The sequence below is a fragment of the Sinohyriopsis cumingii genome, chromosome 14 (assembly GCF_028554795.1).
Source record: "Sinohyriopsis cumingii isolate HCF-2022 chromosome 14, ASM2855479v2, whole genome shotgun sequence".
Lineage (NCBI taxonomy): Eukaryota > Metazoa > Mollusca > Bivalvia > Unionida > Unionidae > Sinohyriopsis > Sinohyriopsis cumingii.
Genome location: NC_142974.1, coordinates 11,258,714 through 11,274,060, shown reverse-complemented (window position 1 = coordinate 11,274,060; position 15,347 = coordinate 11,258,714). Strand labels below are relative to the sequence as shown.

The window sequence follows — 15,347 nt, the reverse complement described above, 5'->3', positions numbered from 1 at the left end:
AAACACTTCAAATAAATGTAATTAGTTTTTAGTTCTAATACCAATCTGGAAATTACTAGAAATTAAACTTGACTGTTTAACATTCTTAGAAAATTCAATTTTAAAAAATGATACATATTTTAATATGAAAATTTAAATTTAACTTAAATTTTAATGAAAATTTAAAACTGAAATTGACAAATCTTGTTCTATGGCAAAGTCTCTCCATTCCTTTGTCACAAACATCAATGATTTTCCTTATCAGGTGTGAAGCAATTAAACCAGAGCTTGTCACTCAAAGGTAACACCTGAAATCTGGTAGCATCTAAATAAGCAAGCTAGGTCTAACCATGTACATGACATCTTTTCCATCCATTAAGGGGAGGAGTCTTCAGATGTTAGGCTTCCAGTAATATTGAAGAGTTGGTGAAGTTCTCTGAAACCAAGCTAGCATGCCTTCTCCTAGTTATAGAAGTGAGAGAGAGGATAATTCTTGTATTTTACATGCAGTTATTGTAACTGAAACCATGAAAGGGCACAAGAAGAGGAAGACAACTGTTTTAAACCTGGATATATTCCCCATACAAAGGATTCACATATCTGACTGATGATATATTCTAAGTTCCAGTGCTGCATCTGTTCCAGTGACCAGAAGAATGGATGCAGACAAGTTCTCTCTCATAGCAGTGACAAAGCCGACGAATGGGGGTCTCAAGTCAGTTCAGGCACCAGACTGTAATGGCAAACCTGGGTCTGCAAAAATTCTAAGACCATCATCCGAAGCAAATCTGGACCTGAAAGAGACAAATCTGAATGAGCACGATGGGACACGTATGATCTGTATGGAAAAAAAAATGTTGAAATGTGGAATGATATCATTCATCGCCATGGTAATCAAGTCAACATATGTGGCAGACCAGAGTTCCAAACTGCTAATAAAACAAAATGGAGACTTGCTTGGAAGCATACTATTATGTGTAAAAACTGCAGCTTTAAGTCACCAGAGTACAAGATGTATGAGGAGATAAAAACAAATAAACCTGGGCCAAATCCTGCTGCTGTAAATATGGTGTTTCAAGCTGGACTACAAGATACACCAATGGGCAACACCAGGGCTAGATACTTGCTTGCAGCCACGAACATTCCGCCACCTAGCAGAACATCTATGCAAAAGGCATCCAACATTGTAGGCAAAGCAACTGTGGAGCTCAATGAAATGGACATGACCGACAAGCTTAAACAAGTCGGACAGGTTAATGTCATGCGTAGTGGTCAGGATCCTGAGCAAATAAATGTTGCTTTTGATGCAAAATATAATGCCATTAGCTTTGGACATGAAAAGAAACCTGGTCAAAGTTCATCCCAAGCTGTTGGAATTGCCTGCGAAACTGTTACAGAGAAGGAATACATTGTGGGAACTACAGTAGAAAACAAGCTGTGTTGGACTGGAGCATGGCTGAAGGGAAAGGTTTTGATGTGCAATGTCCAGGAGACCAAGTTGGCTGTACAGCAAATCTGTCACCAGCTGCACAACATTCAGAGTATGAAATGGCTAGAGAAATGGGAAACAAGTTTGTGCTGCAAGAGATTCTCATTGGACATGTAACAACAGATGGAGTTGCACAGGCTGCTGCTGGCTTCCAAAATGCTTACACCATTCTGCATCCAATGTGGAAGGTAGAAATACTGTCGGATCCCGTCCATTTGGGTCGTTTACAGTTCAAACGGGGCAATTCTGCAATATTTAGTGAAAACATGTTTCCAGGAATAAGAACAAGAGAAGGATAAAGGCTTAAACAGAAAATTGTCAGTCAAGACATTAAAGCACGTTGCGGTTTAATCTTCAAGGAAATGATGGAGGACAATAGTGATGATGTTACAAAAATTAAATGTCAACTTCCCCAAGTACCGGATGCCACTCTGTGCTGTTATTCAGGGGACTGCTCAAAAATACTAACAGCTGGTGGATGCGATCATCATACCTGGGCCCTCATCAAGTGACTCATCTCAACATGACAGAAAATGATAAAAATATCCTGCTAGAGGTTCTGAAAATGAAACTCTCCTGTGATGTTGTAGAAAGACTGCGACTGAACACAAACACACAGAAATATGAGGCGGTGAACAGATCAATCAGTGTTTCATTATGTCGCAGAATAGAAACCGAGTGGGTTTTGAACTAAATGAATAAGACAAACACAATGTGTGAAAGATGGAAATTTATGAAATGAATTAATAAAGAAAAATATAAATGGTGTATAAATACAATGATTCTCTCACGCTCACAACGTACGATTGATCCAATCACTCTACACAAACATTCACACATTGAAAATAAACCAAGAATATGAATTCAATATGAAATACAGATCCAAGAAACCTCATGGACTGCAGATACGTTTCAAATAATAGTATACACTACAAGAGAGATTCACATAATCTCAAGTATGGACTCCGATTAAGATTCAAAATAATCTTATGATATTCAAATGTGTTTCAAATAAAGTTATAAACTATAAAAGAGATTCACATAATCTTAAGATATTCAAATGTGTTTCAAATAATGTTATAATCTGTAAGAGAGATTCACATAACCTCTTGGAACACAACTAAGAGTCAAAATAATCTTATGAACATAAAAATTAACCCAATTGAAACAACAATTGGACCAAACATATGCTTCTAGACCCTTGTACAGAGGAAAACATGTTCTAAAAATAGACTAGAACTACATTCGTGGGTACTGAACTGGAAGTATTAATTGTGACCCGATTCCTGACAGGTCAATCCTTGTTTGTGTTGAATGTAGGATTAAACAAAAGGTGACGAATCAACATCTTGGTCAGTCCTTGTTTTTAAATAGCCGATGTCGTTCGAAGGACAGCTATCCATATACGTTTGAGTTGTGGATGGCATGACTGATCTCATGTTGCGAATGAATGGATGTTCAACTCTTCGTTAGAAAAAAGAATATGTCTAGCAAATGTGCTAGCAGTAGAACGATTAAACGTGTTGTGTATATCACTGTATTCTATGCCGAATTTGTCCCAGTAAGACTATAAGAGAGAGAGAGAGAGAGAGAGAGAGAGAGAGAGAGAGAGAGAGAAAGAGAGGCGTATCATTTGCATGCAAGATAAGGCATACAAAGCGTTTTTATTTATAGTTTCAATGCAAATAGCATATGCATGAGCTGTTATGTTACCGTTCTACCTTACAATACATAACATGTACATACAGTCTTTTCTCCGGGGAGCTTATTATATTGCAGTTGATTACAAACAGTACGTAGACAATAGGTACATACAGTTAGATGTATGTTTCTTGCGACTATGTATAGCGTCCTTGTGACAAAACGGAAAATTCCAAAATTATTCTTATCATCATGTAAGTAGAACATTAGAGATAACGTATTCATGTGTTAATTACAAGAACGTATCATTCATGTTTTATGATTTATCTCAAACGTTTACCCAATATTTTTTTTTCTCTGCGTCGCTCTTTTTATCGTATCTTTTGCTTATATCAAAATCAACTGAGCTCTCCTTCCACTAATGACAGCCAACCATTCAACCTTTATGGACCCACAGATTGAGGCCAAACTATCAGGGTTCCTTGAACCCATAAAACCCTTGGGGAGGTGGTACCATACCCTTCCCGAGGAACAACTAGCAGGCTGCGGTGCAGCAGGAATAAGTGGCACATGCACAGTTGTGCGCACGCCACTATAATTAAACTCAACAACAACAACAACAACAACAACTGAGAATTTTGTATTCAGCTTAATAGCCGAGAATGGAAAGAAACAGGTTATCCTAAGCAGAAGGTTCAATGAATTTCATTCATACCATTTTTAACAGAGTGTATCTATTGCAAATTGCGTGATTCATTTCTTTTGTACCCGGGGAGGAATGTTACTTCGTCATTCATCATTTGTAGTGTTATCATGGTGCACATCTCAAAATTCTGTCGAAGTTGTCTTGTGATCTCTCGTGAAACAAAATGTAGACAGAACACCAAAGGGCCTAAAAGGTTTGTCGTTTGTATATTCTTTATGTGCTAGTGTCCACTATATTACATAGGGATACAGTGTATCAAGGATACTTCGTGATATGAGATATTTCAAATACATTCAAGGGACTACAATGATTTATCTCCTGATTAAAGGTGTCCTACATGTTGAGAGTAAAGTGATCGCTATGAAAGGTGTCTTTATTTATAATTGGAGAGAAAGAGACACATGTACATGCAATATATTTTCTTTCCACGATGGAAGTATTTTAATAAAGCGTATGGAACTCATACAGTTTACGTTCTGAGGTCACCCAATCGATGAAAATCAGGAAGTGATATTTGTCCCTAGCTACAACAGAGGAATCGAGAATGTTTGTGGATATACACACTCTTTAGTTTTGTAAGAATGCGTCTACACATTTAAATAATATAGACAGATCTGGGAATGGATCGATCGGGGTGTATGGGGCAGATGATGTTATCGAAAGGCGGAGGTCAATACAGTGCTTGTAAAGGGGTGGGTGGGCTCAGCCTTTTAATATGTTAGGATGGAAATTAAGCCGAAATGAAGAGCGGGAATTCGGCTATACTTCGGTCTGTTATTCTGTCCTATACAACAGCAACCTTTGCTCACTAGTAATTGATAATGGCCCTTTTCGTACTCTAACATACATATACATACGTCCTCCTTCTATTTGGCTGTGTGGATAAATGTAGGTAGATACATGGAGGATTGGTAGATTTGATTTGCAGCCCTACAGTAGACACAATTTCGTTTGCTATGCTTACATCTGGTTTTCTTGCAGCTTAGTTACTTTGTGACAAGAATGATGTTTGAAAGTGACAGCGTTTCATATCGGGTGTCAGAATTCTTCGAGAAGTTCAAACACGAGTTTCCCAAAGTTGTGATGGTAGCACAAGGATTTGAAGGGGAAACTGTGACGGACACTTTTGATAGACAACAGGTATCATTAGAAAAGAAAAGTGTACCTTGTATTATAAACAAAATCCCTGCATATAATTCAGTCTAGAAGTAAGATAGGATCGCTTTGCTTCAAAGGGTAGTAAAAAATCTAAATCTTCTAACTTTCTGTTTTGCTATAATTAGCTATTTAACCTGGTTCTATATCTTTGTTCATTTGAAATGAAAACACATGAGTATGAATATAAATCTATAAATAATAGGGCAATACCAACATCATTAAGTTTTCTTTTCTTTACTCCAAATAAATTGTAATACTGAATGTTTTCTTTATATATATATATATATATATATATATATATATATATATATATATATATATATATATATATATATATATATATATATATAATGTTAAAAAGATAATACTATATTTAATACCAATCAGGCTAAAGTTATCTGAATACAAATTTCAGTGTACATGTTTACCTCTGTTGTAATTAGTCCTAAGTTTAACCTATGCTTCTGTTGTTGTGATCTCACCTTTGTGTGATCATATGTTTGGTTGTGGGGAGTCGGTGTTGCAAAGATATGTTTCAAGCCGAGTAATTAACTATTTTCTGGGAACAGACGCCATAAGATACAATATTCACCCTACATTTTGCTAGCTTGCAATAGGGCCATAAAATGAACCATCCCGGATTAGGTAAAAATTATAGATTCCCTTGATATTTTCCAGTATAAGTGTTTAGAAATTTAAGGTATAAATAATTCCTTACATTAGGTGTTTTGAACTTGTTTTGTGGTGTTTTGTGTGAAGTACCTCTTTTCGGCGTCTGAAACTTACTAATCGGTCATTCAAATCCTGTGTATGTGTGTAATTAGAGGCTGATGTGTTTGTGGTTCTTAGGTAATTAGTGGAAAAATAATTAGAGGCTTTGCACGTTTATGAACCCTTTTGCTGACAGCGATTGTTGTCCTAAGGTCCTTGTAAACGGTGGACATATTGACCTCAAACCGGACTCTCGCACATGTTTTAGTATAGTTCACTCGGTGGTGAGACTCCATACATGTTGCAATATTTTAGCTAGATTTAAAGTCAGTAAAGTTTGCAGCATTTTCAACTGCTGGGAAGTGGGTGAATGACACTTATTCATCATTTTGTGAAATCAGTTTCAAAGGGATTGTCTCATCTTCGAAATCTTATTTCACTTATTTTCTTGATATCTATTACATCACATGTGGATTATGTAACTATAGTGTGCGATATCATCGAATCGCTTCGGTTAGATCTTGGCATATGAGAAAGATTGCCAGTAGCTTGCTTCCCTGGGTCAGTGGTTTTCCTCTCCAAAATATACTTGGCGGTTTTATATGGCCTAGCATATGCCGAAAATGGCCATAAACGAGGTAAATCACAGATCAATAACTTCTACTGGTATAAATTAGTGTCTTCGCACGATAGATCAGTAAGTTCTACACGTTGCCTCAATATTATGCGTTATATGCTGCAATATGGTATTTATTGCTGACAGAGTACACTTGTCGTTGACAGAAATTGCGTCTTATCTACTTTCGTCCTTAAAGGGGATTGAATAATATATTTAAACAGAGAGAGAGAGAGAGAGAGAGAGATTGCTTTCTCCCGAGGAAGCTTTAAGAATTTCATCAAATTTTATACGTATCTTCTTTATCCTTTCTCAAGAGAACACATTAAACATTGTTCGACACATAGCAAAAGCAATATATATATATATATATATATATATATATATATATATATATATATATATATATATATATATATATATATATATATATATATATTTCAGGTGATTCGGGTCCACACATATGTTAGCCAACACCATGTCATGGCAGTGACTCTGGAGGCAACGAACCGGAAGCAGATTCATTACAGCATTCCCCTGAATTACCCAGTTAAACTGTGTCTGAAGAAACGATCCAAATGGAAAGGTGTGTATATTGTATGGCTTGTATCAGTTGAAATGCAGCCATTAAAAATGTTATGATTTGAGATTGTTTAAAAATTAATTTTATTTTATTATATTCAAGGTTGAATTTGCCGATTCCTAATTTCGTGTCAGGCGTAACACACTGTTCACGAGTTCCTCTCCAGAAGTAACTGTTAAGAAAACATACGTCTTTATCTTCCTTAGAATAACTCCTGTAAATATCGCCCAGAATATACACAATAATTACCCATACATGCGAACCACAATGTGTTATGGTCTGATTCCAGTGCTCCATTCACATTTAATTTGATAACTGTTCTCATCTTAACGTACCGTAGATATTATGTGTAAAAGCCCAAAATGCCACTGTTACATGTACAAAGTCTTATGTGCCAAGTAATCTGAATCAAACTGAATCTCGAAAGATATTGGTCCAAAACATCGTTGGATTCCATTAAAATAAGATAATATCAACGATTCATCACATTATGAGCCATGTAATTTCTCTGTCGAACGGAGATACCCTGCCATTTCAACATGTGTATGAATTTACCCCATGTCAATCGTCGACATGCTTGATTCGATAGATTTCAGTCCAAATCTCACACAAGATTTGATGTGGTCACTGTTTGTTAACATAAGAAGTTACTACCACGCAGGGTCGGATTGTCTGCAGCGCAAGATCGCCCTTCAGAGTATACTCCAGCGCCACAGCTGATTACCAATATTCGCCCGAGTCTCACTGTTATCAAAAGGAAGCTTTTACTTCTCATATCAACATTAAAATGCGGGCATGACTCTCTTTTACTTCTCATATCAACATTAAAATGCGGGCATGACTCTCTTTTACTTCTCATATCAACATTAAAATGCGGGCATGACTCTCTTTTACTTCTCATATCAACATTAAAATGCGGGCATGACTCTCTTCACTCCTTCTCTGTTTAATTTGTACGCCACGTGCGAATGTTGTTACTATGTGATCAGTCACTAAATAAATTTGACGGTTGTATCACATAACTACTTTTGAAGCACTCAGGAAAAGGTCAGAATTGCGAGCATCTTCGTTGACTGAATTAAGGAGTGGCACCTCTTAATTCTAAATTGAATATTTGTATGTCGTTTGAACCTAGCATCTTGATTATTTCAAAGAACGGTTTATGTCAAATAGCATTTTTAACAAACGTTTCCTTCCTTGCAAATTTTAGTTAGAGTGGAAGAAGGGAGACATTTATGATAAACGACTGCATTTGGTCTTTAATTACTTTTCTGTTGTTCTTTAATAGGTCACATATAATATTAAGGAGTCTATTTTAAGAACTACTGTGATAATCATAATCGTAATAATTTTTTTAACGAAACCTTAAAAATATACATGTATCAACCAACACGTATATATCTGTATGTCTGTATATCTGTACAAACAACGCAGTCTTTAGACAATAAAATATAGTTCTGTTTGCATATTGGTATAAACGTGTAGGATGAAACCGACCTTCTCTTTCTGACACACTGCCGGAACAATACTGACTAAATGTTGCAGAAAAACTAAAGCTAATGACGACATCCACCAAAGTATACCCGAAATTATGAAAGGAGCGATAACTCTGGATAGTGAAGATACATCTGATGATGACGTATATACACAGCTTTTTTACGTGGTTTAAATGAACGAGATAATAATTAATAGAACAATGGAGTACAGCTCAGGGAAAAATAGAGATACACGTTATATGTTGATGAAAATACAACTTATTTGGTACTGATTAAATATATGTACAGCCTAAATGTAATTAAGATGATTCAAAGAATAAATTACATTTACATTTGTTTTGATACTAAATATATGTTCCAAAGGTCGTGTTAAAGGTACTTACACCACTTGAATAATAACAGGATAAAAATTAAGAACCAGGGTAATTAGAGTGACCAGGATAACATACTTTCTGTAGTTCATTTACAAATCGAGTAACAATTTTCATCCATTTTATGGGCTTCTTTGTTTCTAAAAATAAAATTTTTTTCTTTTTTTTTCAAGTAGGGAACAAGGAGTTTCTTATAAGAAAACTGATCAAGAAAAAGAAACTTCCCGTTGAGGTTCAGTTTGTGAAGAATCAAAATGTCATCGTGGGGTCAAGGTCATTTAATACCAACCTCTTTCCCGCACTCAGACTCATCCATACGTTTGAAGAAATCTACCTTCTTGGGAATTTCATTAATGACGGTATGTACATATTTGTTGTGCTGCATGAACATGAAGTCAAAGAAATATATACATAGAGAGGGAATCGTTACTGGAATTCATGTTAATTCTATTTTATACCCGTTTACTGTCTTCAACTGCACGCGTCCTAAATTCATAATAATTTGCGAGGAAACACACTAACGTCGTACTTTGTTTGCATGTAAGTTCACAATGCCAAAGTTTGGATTAGTGTTCTGCTCGTGTCCAGTGCAGACTATCACATTATTGTGGACATCCATCTCCAGAGGCATGGTCCAGCATAATTCTTGATGTTACCCCTGCCATGAATCAATCAAAAGCAATATTTTGATCACTTGGTGAAGGGATTTTGTAATTTCTTCATAGCTCCTTTGATCTGAATTATAAATGCAATTCTTGAATAGTGCTGCTTTTTTAAGAAACATGGATGAGTGACTCGAAAGATATTTAGTCTTAAAGTTTGCTGATTTTTGTTTCAAATTATTCCGACTTTACCACAGCTGAAAATGTAACTCGAACCGAATGTTTTATCCAGATTTGACTCCATATTTATGATAAAGTGTTGAAACAGACTACGTTTTGTAAACGTTAGAAACTTCGGGGCATTTTCTCACTATTGGACCATTATAGCTCAGAATTATTTGCTTTAACCAGATAAAAAAATGTCTGATATGTTCCTAATCCGTCATAATGGAGATTTTGCAGTTTACTTTAACTGTGAATTACACGTTTTACTGAGAAAACCAAATTCAAATGAGTTCAGATGATTCATTAACGATTTTGCAATTTCGTAAATTATTCTTTAAAAAAATATTGTCTTGATTCGATGACTCTAAATTTGCGATGCGAATAATTTATGTCATTTATGAATTTGTCGAAGAACATTGTAGTGCCTCTCCTGTCCTGGTTGATGATAGTGACGGCGATTGTGATGAGAACGATAAAGACTCAGTGTAATAATACCTTCGCTATTGTAACATTATGACCATTAATCTTCAAAGGAATTATGGATCCACGTTGTGTCCCGATCCCATCATGCATCAAAAGCCTTCGCCTGTCCCTTGTAACGGGAATAAAGGGCCGGACAGCTGAGCATTGGAAATCATTTCAAGATGAGCAAACATTGGTTGCAAACACAGCGCTCAAATATGACCGAAATTACGGAAGAGAAGGTACGATGAATAAACGTATGATTTAATGGCCAGTTCTAACATTCTTGTTCACATGCGTGCATATGTAAAGTATTTGCACATGCCATTAAGAAAAATTCCACGGATTTTTAAAAGTATTTATGTTGAACTTTATTACCAGAATCAAAAAGCATTGAATTTGATGGACTGGTAATCGAAGAAACGTAGACTTGTACGTACTGAACTTAAATTATCCATGTTACTTATACGGGCATAAGAGATGATTTATGTTCAGTGAAGTATTAAGACTTGAACTTAAATTATCCATATTACTTACACGGGCTTAATAGCTGATGTATGTTCAGTGAAGTATTAATAATTAAACTTCAAGAAAGTCTATTTTTGTTTGAAGTACATTTGTTTTTATATTTCTTTAATATAACCACGTGTTTTTTAACAATTTCAATATAAAAAAAAATTCTTCAGAACTTATACAAGGATGGTTAGGATGTTGCTTTATTTGTATTTGTGCTGGTTTTAGCAGCATTTTTAACACATCATTGACCATATATTGCCAAGAGAATAGGACCTTAGTACCTTTCCTAAGATTACAATTTAAGACAGTTGACCCAAATTCTTATGGGCAGGTGTTGATAACGCGAATCTTGGATTTCGAAAGCGACTCTACCAAATCAGTTAACGTAGATCCTTGGTGAGCGTTCATAAACATTACTAAAATGGGAATTTTCTTTCCAGACATTGCAATTTTTTATGATGCTGCAGATGAGACAGTCGATAAAGAGCTTCAGGCACACTATGACGACCTTAAGGAATACTATAAAGATCCTCGCGTTGATTATGAGGACCTTTGGGGAGACTCTAAGGATCCTCATATACACTATGAGGAACTTCAGGCACACCATAGAGAACCTCAGGCGCACTGTGAGGCTACTGAGTCGAACTTGTACGTTGATCCATTTGATTTCTTGAAAACTACGAAGTCAGAGAGAAACAAGGTGCATCAGTTGGATGATCAGTCTCATTTGTATGCTGATCCATTTGAATTCTTGAAAACAAATCCCCAGTCTGTGATAAAGATAACCGGGAGGGATTCAGGTAACCCTTACACTCCACTGCCCGTCAGTATTATCCATGGTCTTCCACCAAGAAGTTCAGAAAGCCCCCAAAGGATTCATGTTAATGCTTTTACCTCAAGTCAACGATTATTTTCTGCAAGCACAAGAGGGATAGTTCCAGAAAATTCGGAAAACTCACTCCAAAACGATATTGAACAGTCGACAAAAATGTGAACAAAGCATATATTCCGAATTTAGACTTGAATTTCTTGAGCAGCTGGTCGATAGAACAATGTTTGGAGGAAAGGAAAGAATATAAATCAATAGAACCGAAACTAAATGCTTTGTCGATTGTTGAGACTTCATATACCTTTTGATCTCACCTTTGACATCGTTCTCGCGTTGACGTTAAGTACGACTATCAAGCAAGTTCAAAACGTTATAGAGATTCTTCATCGATGATTGCTGACATAATTTTACATAAATTTACAGAAATTTATATTGGTCTGTCATCTTGTGTCATGAACGGAAACGATGGCTACCCTTATATTGTGCCAATCTTAAATTTGTCACAACCAAGTCAAATATTTTTGAAACGTTGTCTGATTTAAATTCAAGCTTATGTTTAAATCCCAAAGAGTTTTGAGAATAAATGACACAATGCCCGAGCATAATGTAAATGCCAGATATAGTTTCTAACAGATATGTGTAAAGTTTCTAGCAGATATGTGTAAAGTTTCTAACAGACATGTGTAAAGTTTCTAACAGATATGTGTAAAGTTTCTAACAGACATGTGTAAAGTTTCTAACAGACATGTGTAAAGTTTCTAACAGACATGTGTAAAGACAATTTATGTACAGACCCTGCAGGCAGTTATAAAGTTTGCTTCGAATATCAATTGTTTGTCAATGTAATCCAATCTTGCGTGAAGGCGAGCACAGAGCTGGTTATGTCAAAAAATAATGTTTAGCACATTTTTTAGTTCATGTTGCTTAAGTAGATATGGTGCTTACCTTTTCAACACATGTGAAATCTGCACAGCCAAGAAAGGTACGTGTTAATTTCTTTGATTTCAAATATCACTAGTTTTTCTTTTGGGATTGTCCCCAATAGCAGAGGTGTGAGCCCATTATCGGTCCATTATTTACAATATAATTTTCTAAATTGGAACTGATGAAAATGAAACACTTTCTTGTAATAAATATTAGCTATTTATTGTTAATTTCATATAATATCCATATATTAAATGTGATAATACCTCAGTACTTAGCAACGTTTCATGTTGTTATTTTTTTTTTGGCTCATGCTTACAATCTGCGTACTTTGGATGACACGGAAACACCACAGTCCTCATTAACGTATTTGTATTAATGCACAACATGTCAACATTTGCACGTGAATTATATTGCACAAGTAAGACGTTCTTGTTGACTTTAGATGAAATTATTGGGTGAGAAAAAGAATCTACTTTGGGTTTTTGACTGAAACAAGACAATCCCCGTCACGGGGTTACATTATATGTCCTTCTCTCGGCAAGCCTCGAGGGGAAACAAATAATGTAACCCCTTGACTGGAATTTCCTTGTCTTGGTCCAAACCCAACATATATTCTATATTTCTCCGACATACTGAAGGATACAGATCTTACATGTGATGAAAGAATTACATTCTCAGTTTTGCACGTTTTGTTTGGACCATGTATGTTTAGTTTCTCTCTAGTCACTGTGCTAGAAAATGTCCTGCTCTCTATCATAAGTTGCCAGGTTTTGCACCTTTTATCGCCACAGGGGTCACATCTTGAACTATATATTTGCTGCCGTAAATAAATTACGCGTGAGTCCCAGCTCCGGACCCAGCTACATAACAACACTAAATGTTGCATATCTATCTTATAACTGTCTCCCAAATTTTATCTTATGTGGATAACATATTATAGAAAAGGAGGTATGAACATGGTGATTATGTAGATGTTTGAAGTTTCGGCTGTATCTATTAGATACTTGTGTGTGTGTGTGTGTGTGTGTGTCAGTGTGTGCGTACAAGTTTGTAAAAGGCACAAAACACCAACAGACATGGAACACATCTCAAAACGGGGCCGTCCCCGTTTTGTAATGTAGGTTAAAATAGAATGTCATTTACTTAGTGATATAAACCTTAAAACAAATATTTCTGAGCATGTCCCAGTTTGGTCAGTATTTTTTCAGGTTATGCTATACACAACAATACACACGTGCCACTCGACTCAAAACTGCGGAATCTGAATCCCTTTTTACGCGGTAAAAAGTAACAGCGTCTGTTTTTTCTGTTGGTTAGCCAACTTTGTTTCCGAATTATTCACTCAAGATCTAACAGGATTGAATTCAGCTATGTTGTTGTTGATGTAGGGTTTGATGTCAATTTTCAGCACAAGATAGGCTATACATGGCGGCCAGTATAAATGGTGGTGGAAGAACCAGGGAAAACCCCGGAAAGAACCACCAACCCACAAGAAGCTACTGGCAAGCTTTTTCACGAATTTAGGTATGTAAACATATACAAATATTTTTAAAAAAATTGTAACACAGAGAGCGATACCGATATATGTGTTTATTTATGGGTAGTCAAACGTTAAAAACACATTTCGCCAAATTAGATCAGGCACACAAGAAAGCTGAATAAAAGATTTCATGCATATACTATGCACTGTTTCTACGACGAACAAAGGATTCTAGCCGTTAATCTGTGCGTGTATATGTTATTTCTTAAAATAACTTTGCTCCATTCACATTTGGATGAGAAATACACTTGAAAATATCAACATACATTTTAATTCATTCAGATGTGGTTAGAAACATAAAAAGAACAGTCTACATGGAAATCAAAACTAATATAGCTTCATTCATCCAATTAACCGCGTTCTGACTGAAATCCGACTAGCCAGCATGAGCCAGTAGGACATGAAGATAAATATTGTTGTTGTTGTTGTTGTTGTAGGGTTTAACGCCATTTTTCAGCACACGATAGGCTATACATGGCGGCCAGTATTAATGGTGGAGGAAGAACCCGGGAAAACCGATAAGTATTGTAAAAACGTGTACAAGTCACGATACCGAAAATACAAGTCTTGGTATTCATATTTAGTGTTTCTCGATGTAACTTAAATGTGAAGAATATATATGATGTAAAACAAAACAATCATATAAATTTTGTTAGGTTCAGGGGTAAATCATCAATATTTATTTTCCTATCCTCCGTTTAGTCAGTACTTTTTTATATTCTTAACATTTCTCTCTCTCTCTCTCTCTCTCTCTCTCTGTTCTGCTCTGTTCTTCTGTCTGTGTTTCTTCCATCTTGCTAGCTGTGTTTCTTTCTGACTGTATCTTATTTGTTTTCCCCTACTTTCAATGACCTGATGACAAAAGTCCTCAAGCAATTTATCTCTAGTCAATGACCATAAATACGCCACTATAACTTCAGAACTGCATGGCGTATTCTTGTACCTCATTAGCATGGTTTCTCCACTTATGAAACTGTTCAACATTAATACTGTTACAAGCAAGGGGTCTCTTTACTGATAGAATCAAACATTCGCGTGAGCTCTGCTGGATATCCCTTGCTTTCCACTATTTCCAAGGACTTCTAGAGACAACTGGAAGCTTTCCTAACTCGTCAAGACTACTAATGATTTTCTTCTAAACAATCAATGACCACAAATATCATAGCTTCAAAATTAAATGGCTTCCTTTGTTAGAATTCCGAAGCGTAAAGTCAATACTTGTTATCGTGAAAACACAAGTCACAACTCAAACGACCAATGCAGGGAACGATTTTCCGACTCCATCCCTAGGTCAGCCAAAACACAATTCACATGTGTTCTTCCACCAAAATGTCTTCACACCAATAATAGAAGTATCTCCAAATAAAAGGACAACCCTTCTAAATGATTCCGTGGCACAAACAGTAGAGCCTTGTCACAAATATTTCAATTTGGAAGGCACAGTCAATCAAGATTTTAGATTAAGATTGGAGCTACTTGGCTCCATTCCCATTTAT

At 35.9% G+C, this 15,347-nt stretch overlaps 1 protein-coding gene across 1 annotated transcript in view; it reads left to right on the top strand.

Moving 5' to 3' along the window:
* The window catches only part of LOC149783243 (uncharacterized), a 69,520-nt gene extending 56,935 nt beyond the window's left edge, over window positions 1-12,585 (top strand). The window contains exons 6-10 of the mRNA XM_089933356.1: window positions 4,755-4,955; window positions 6,745-6,886; window positions 8,924-9,109; window positions 10,111-10,281; window positions 10,996-12,585. Of these exons, the coding sequence (XP_089789482.1) occupies window positions 4,755-4,955; window positions 6,745-6,886; window positions 8,924-9,109; window positions 10,111-10,281; window positions 10,996-11,549 (1,254 nt within the window). The 3' untranslated portion in view covers window positions 11,550-12,585. The remainder of the gene's footprint in view (window positions 1-4,754; window positions 4,956-6,744; window positions 6,887-8,923; window positions 9,110-10,110; window positions 10,282-10,995) is intronic.
* Window positions 12,586-15,347: the final 2,762 nt, after the last annotated feature.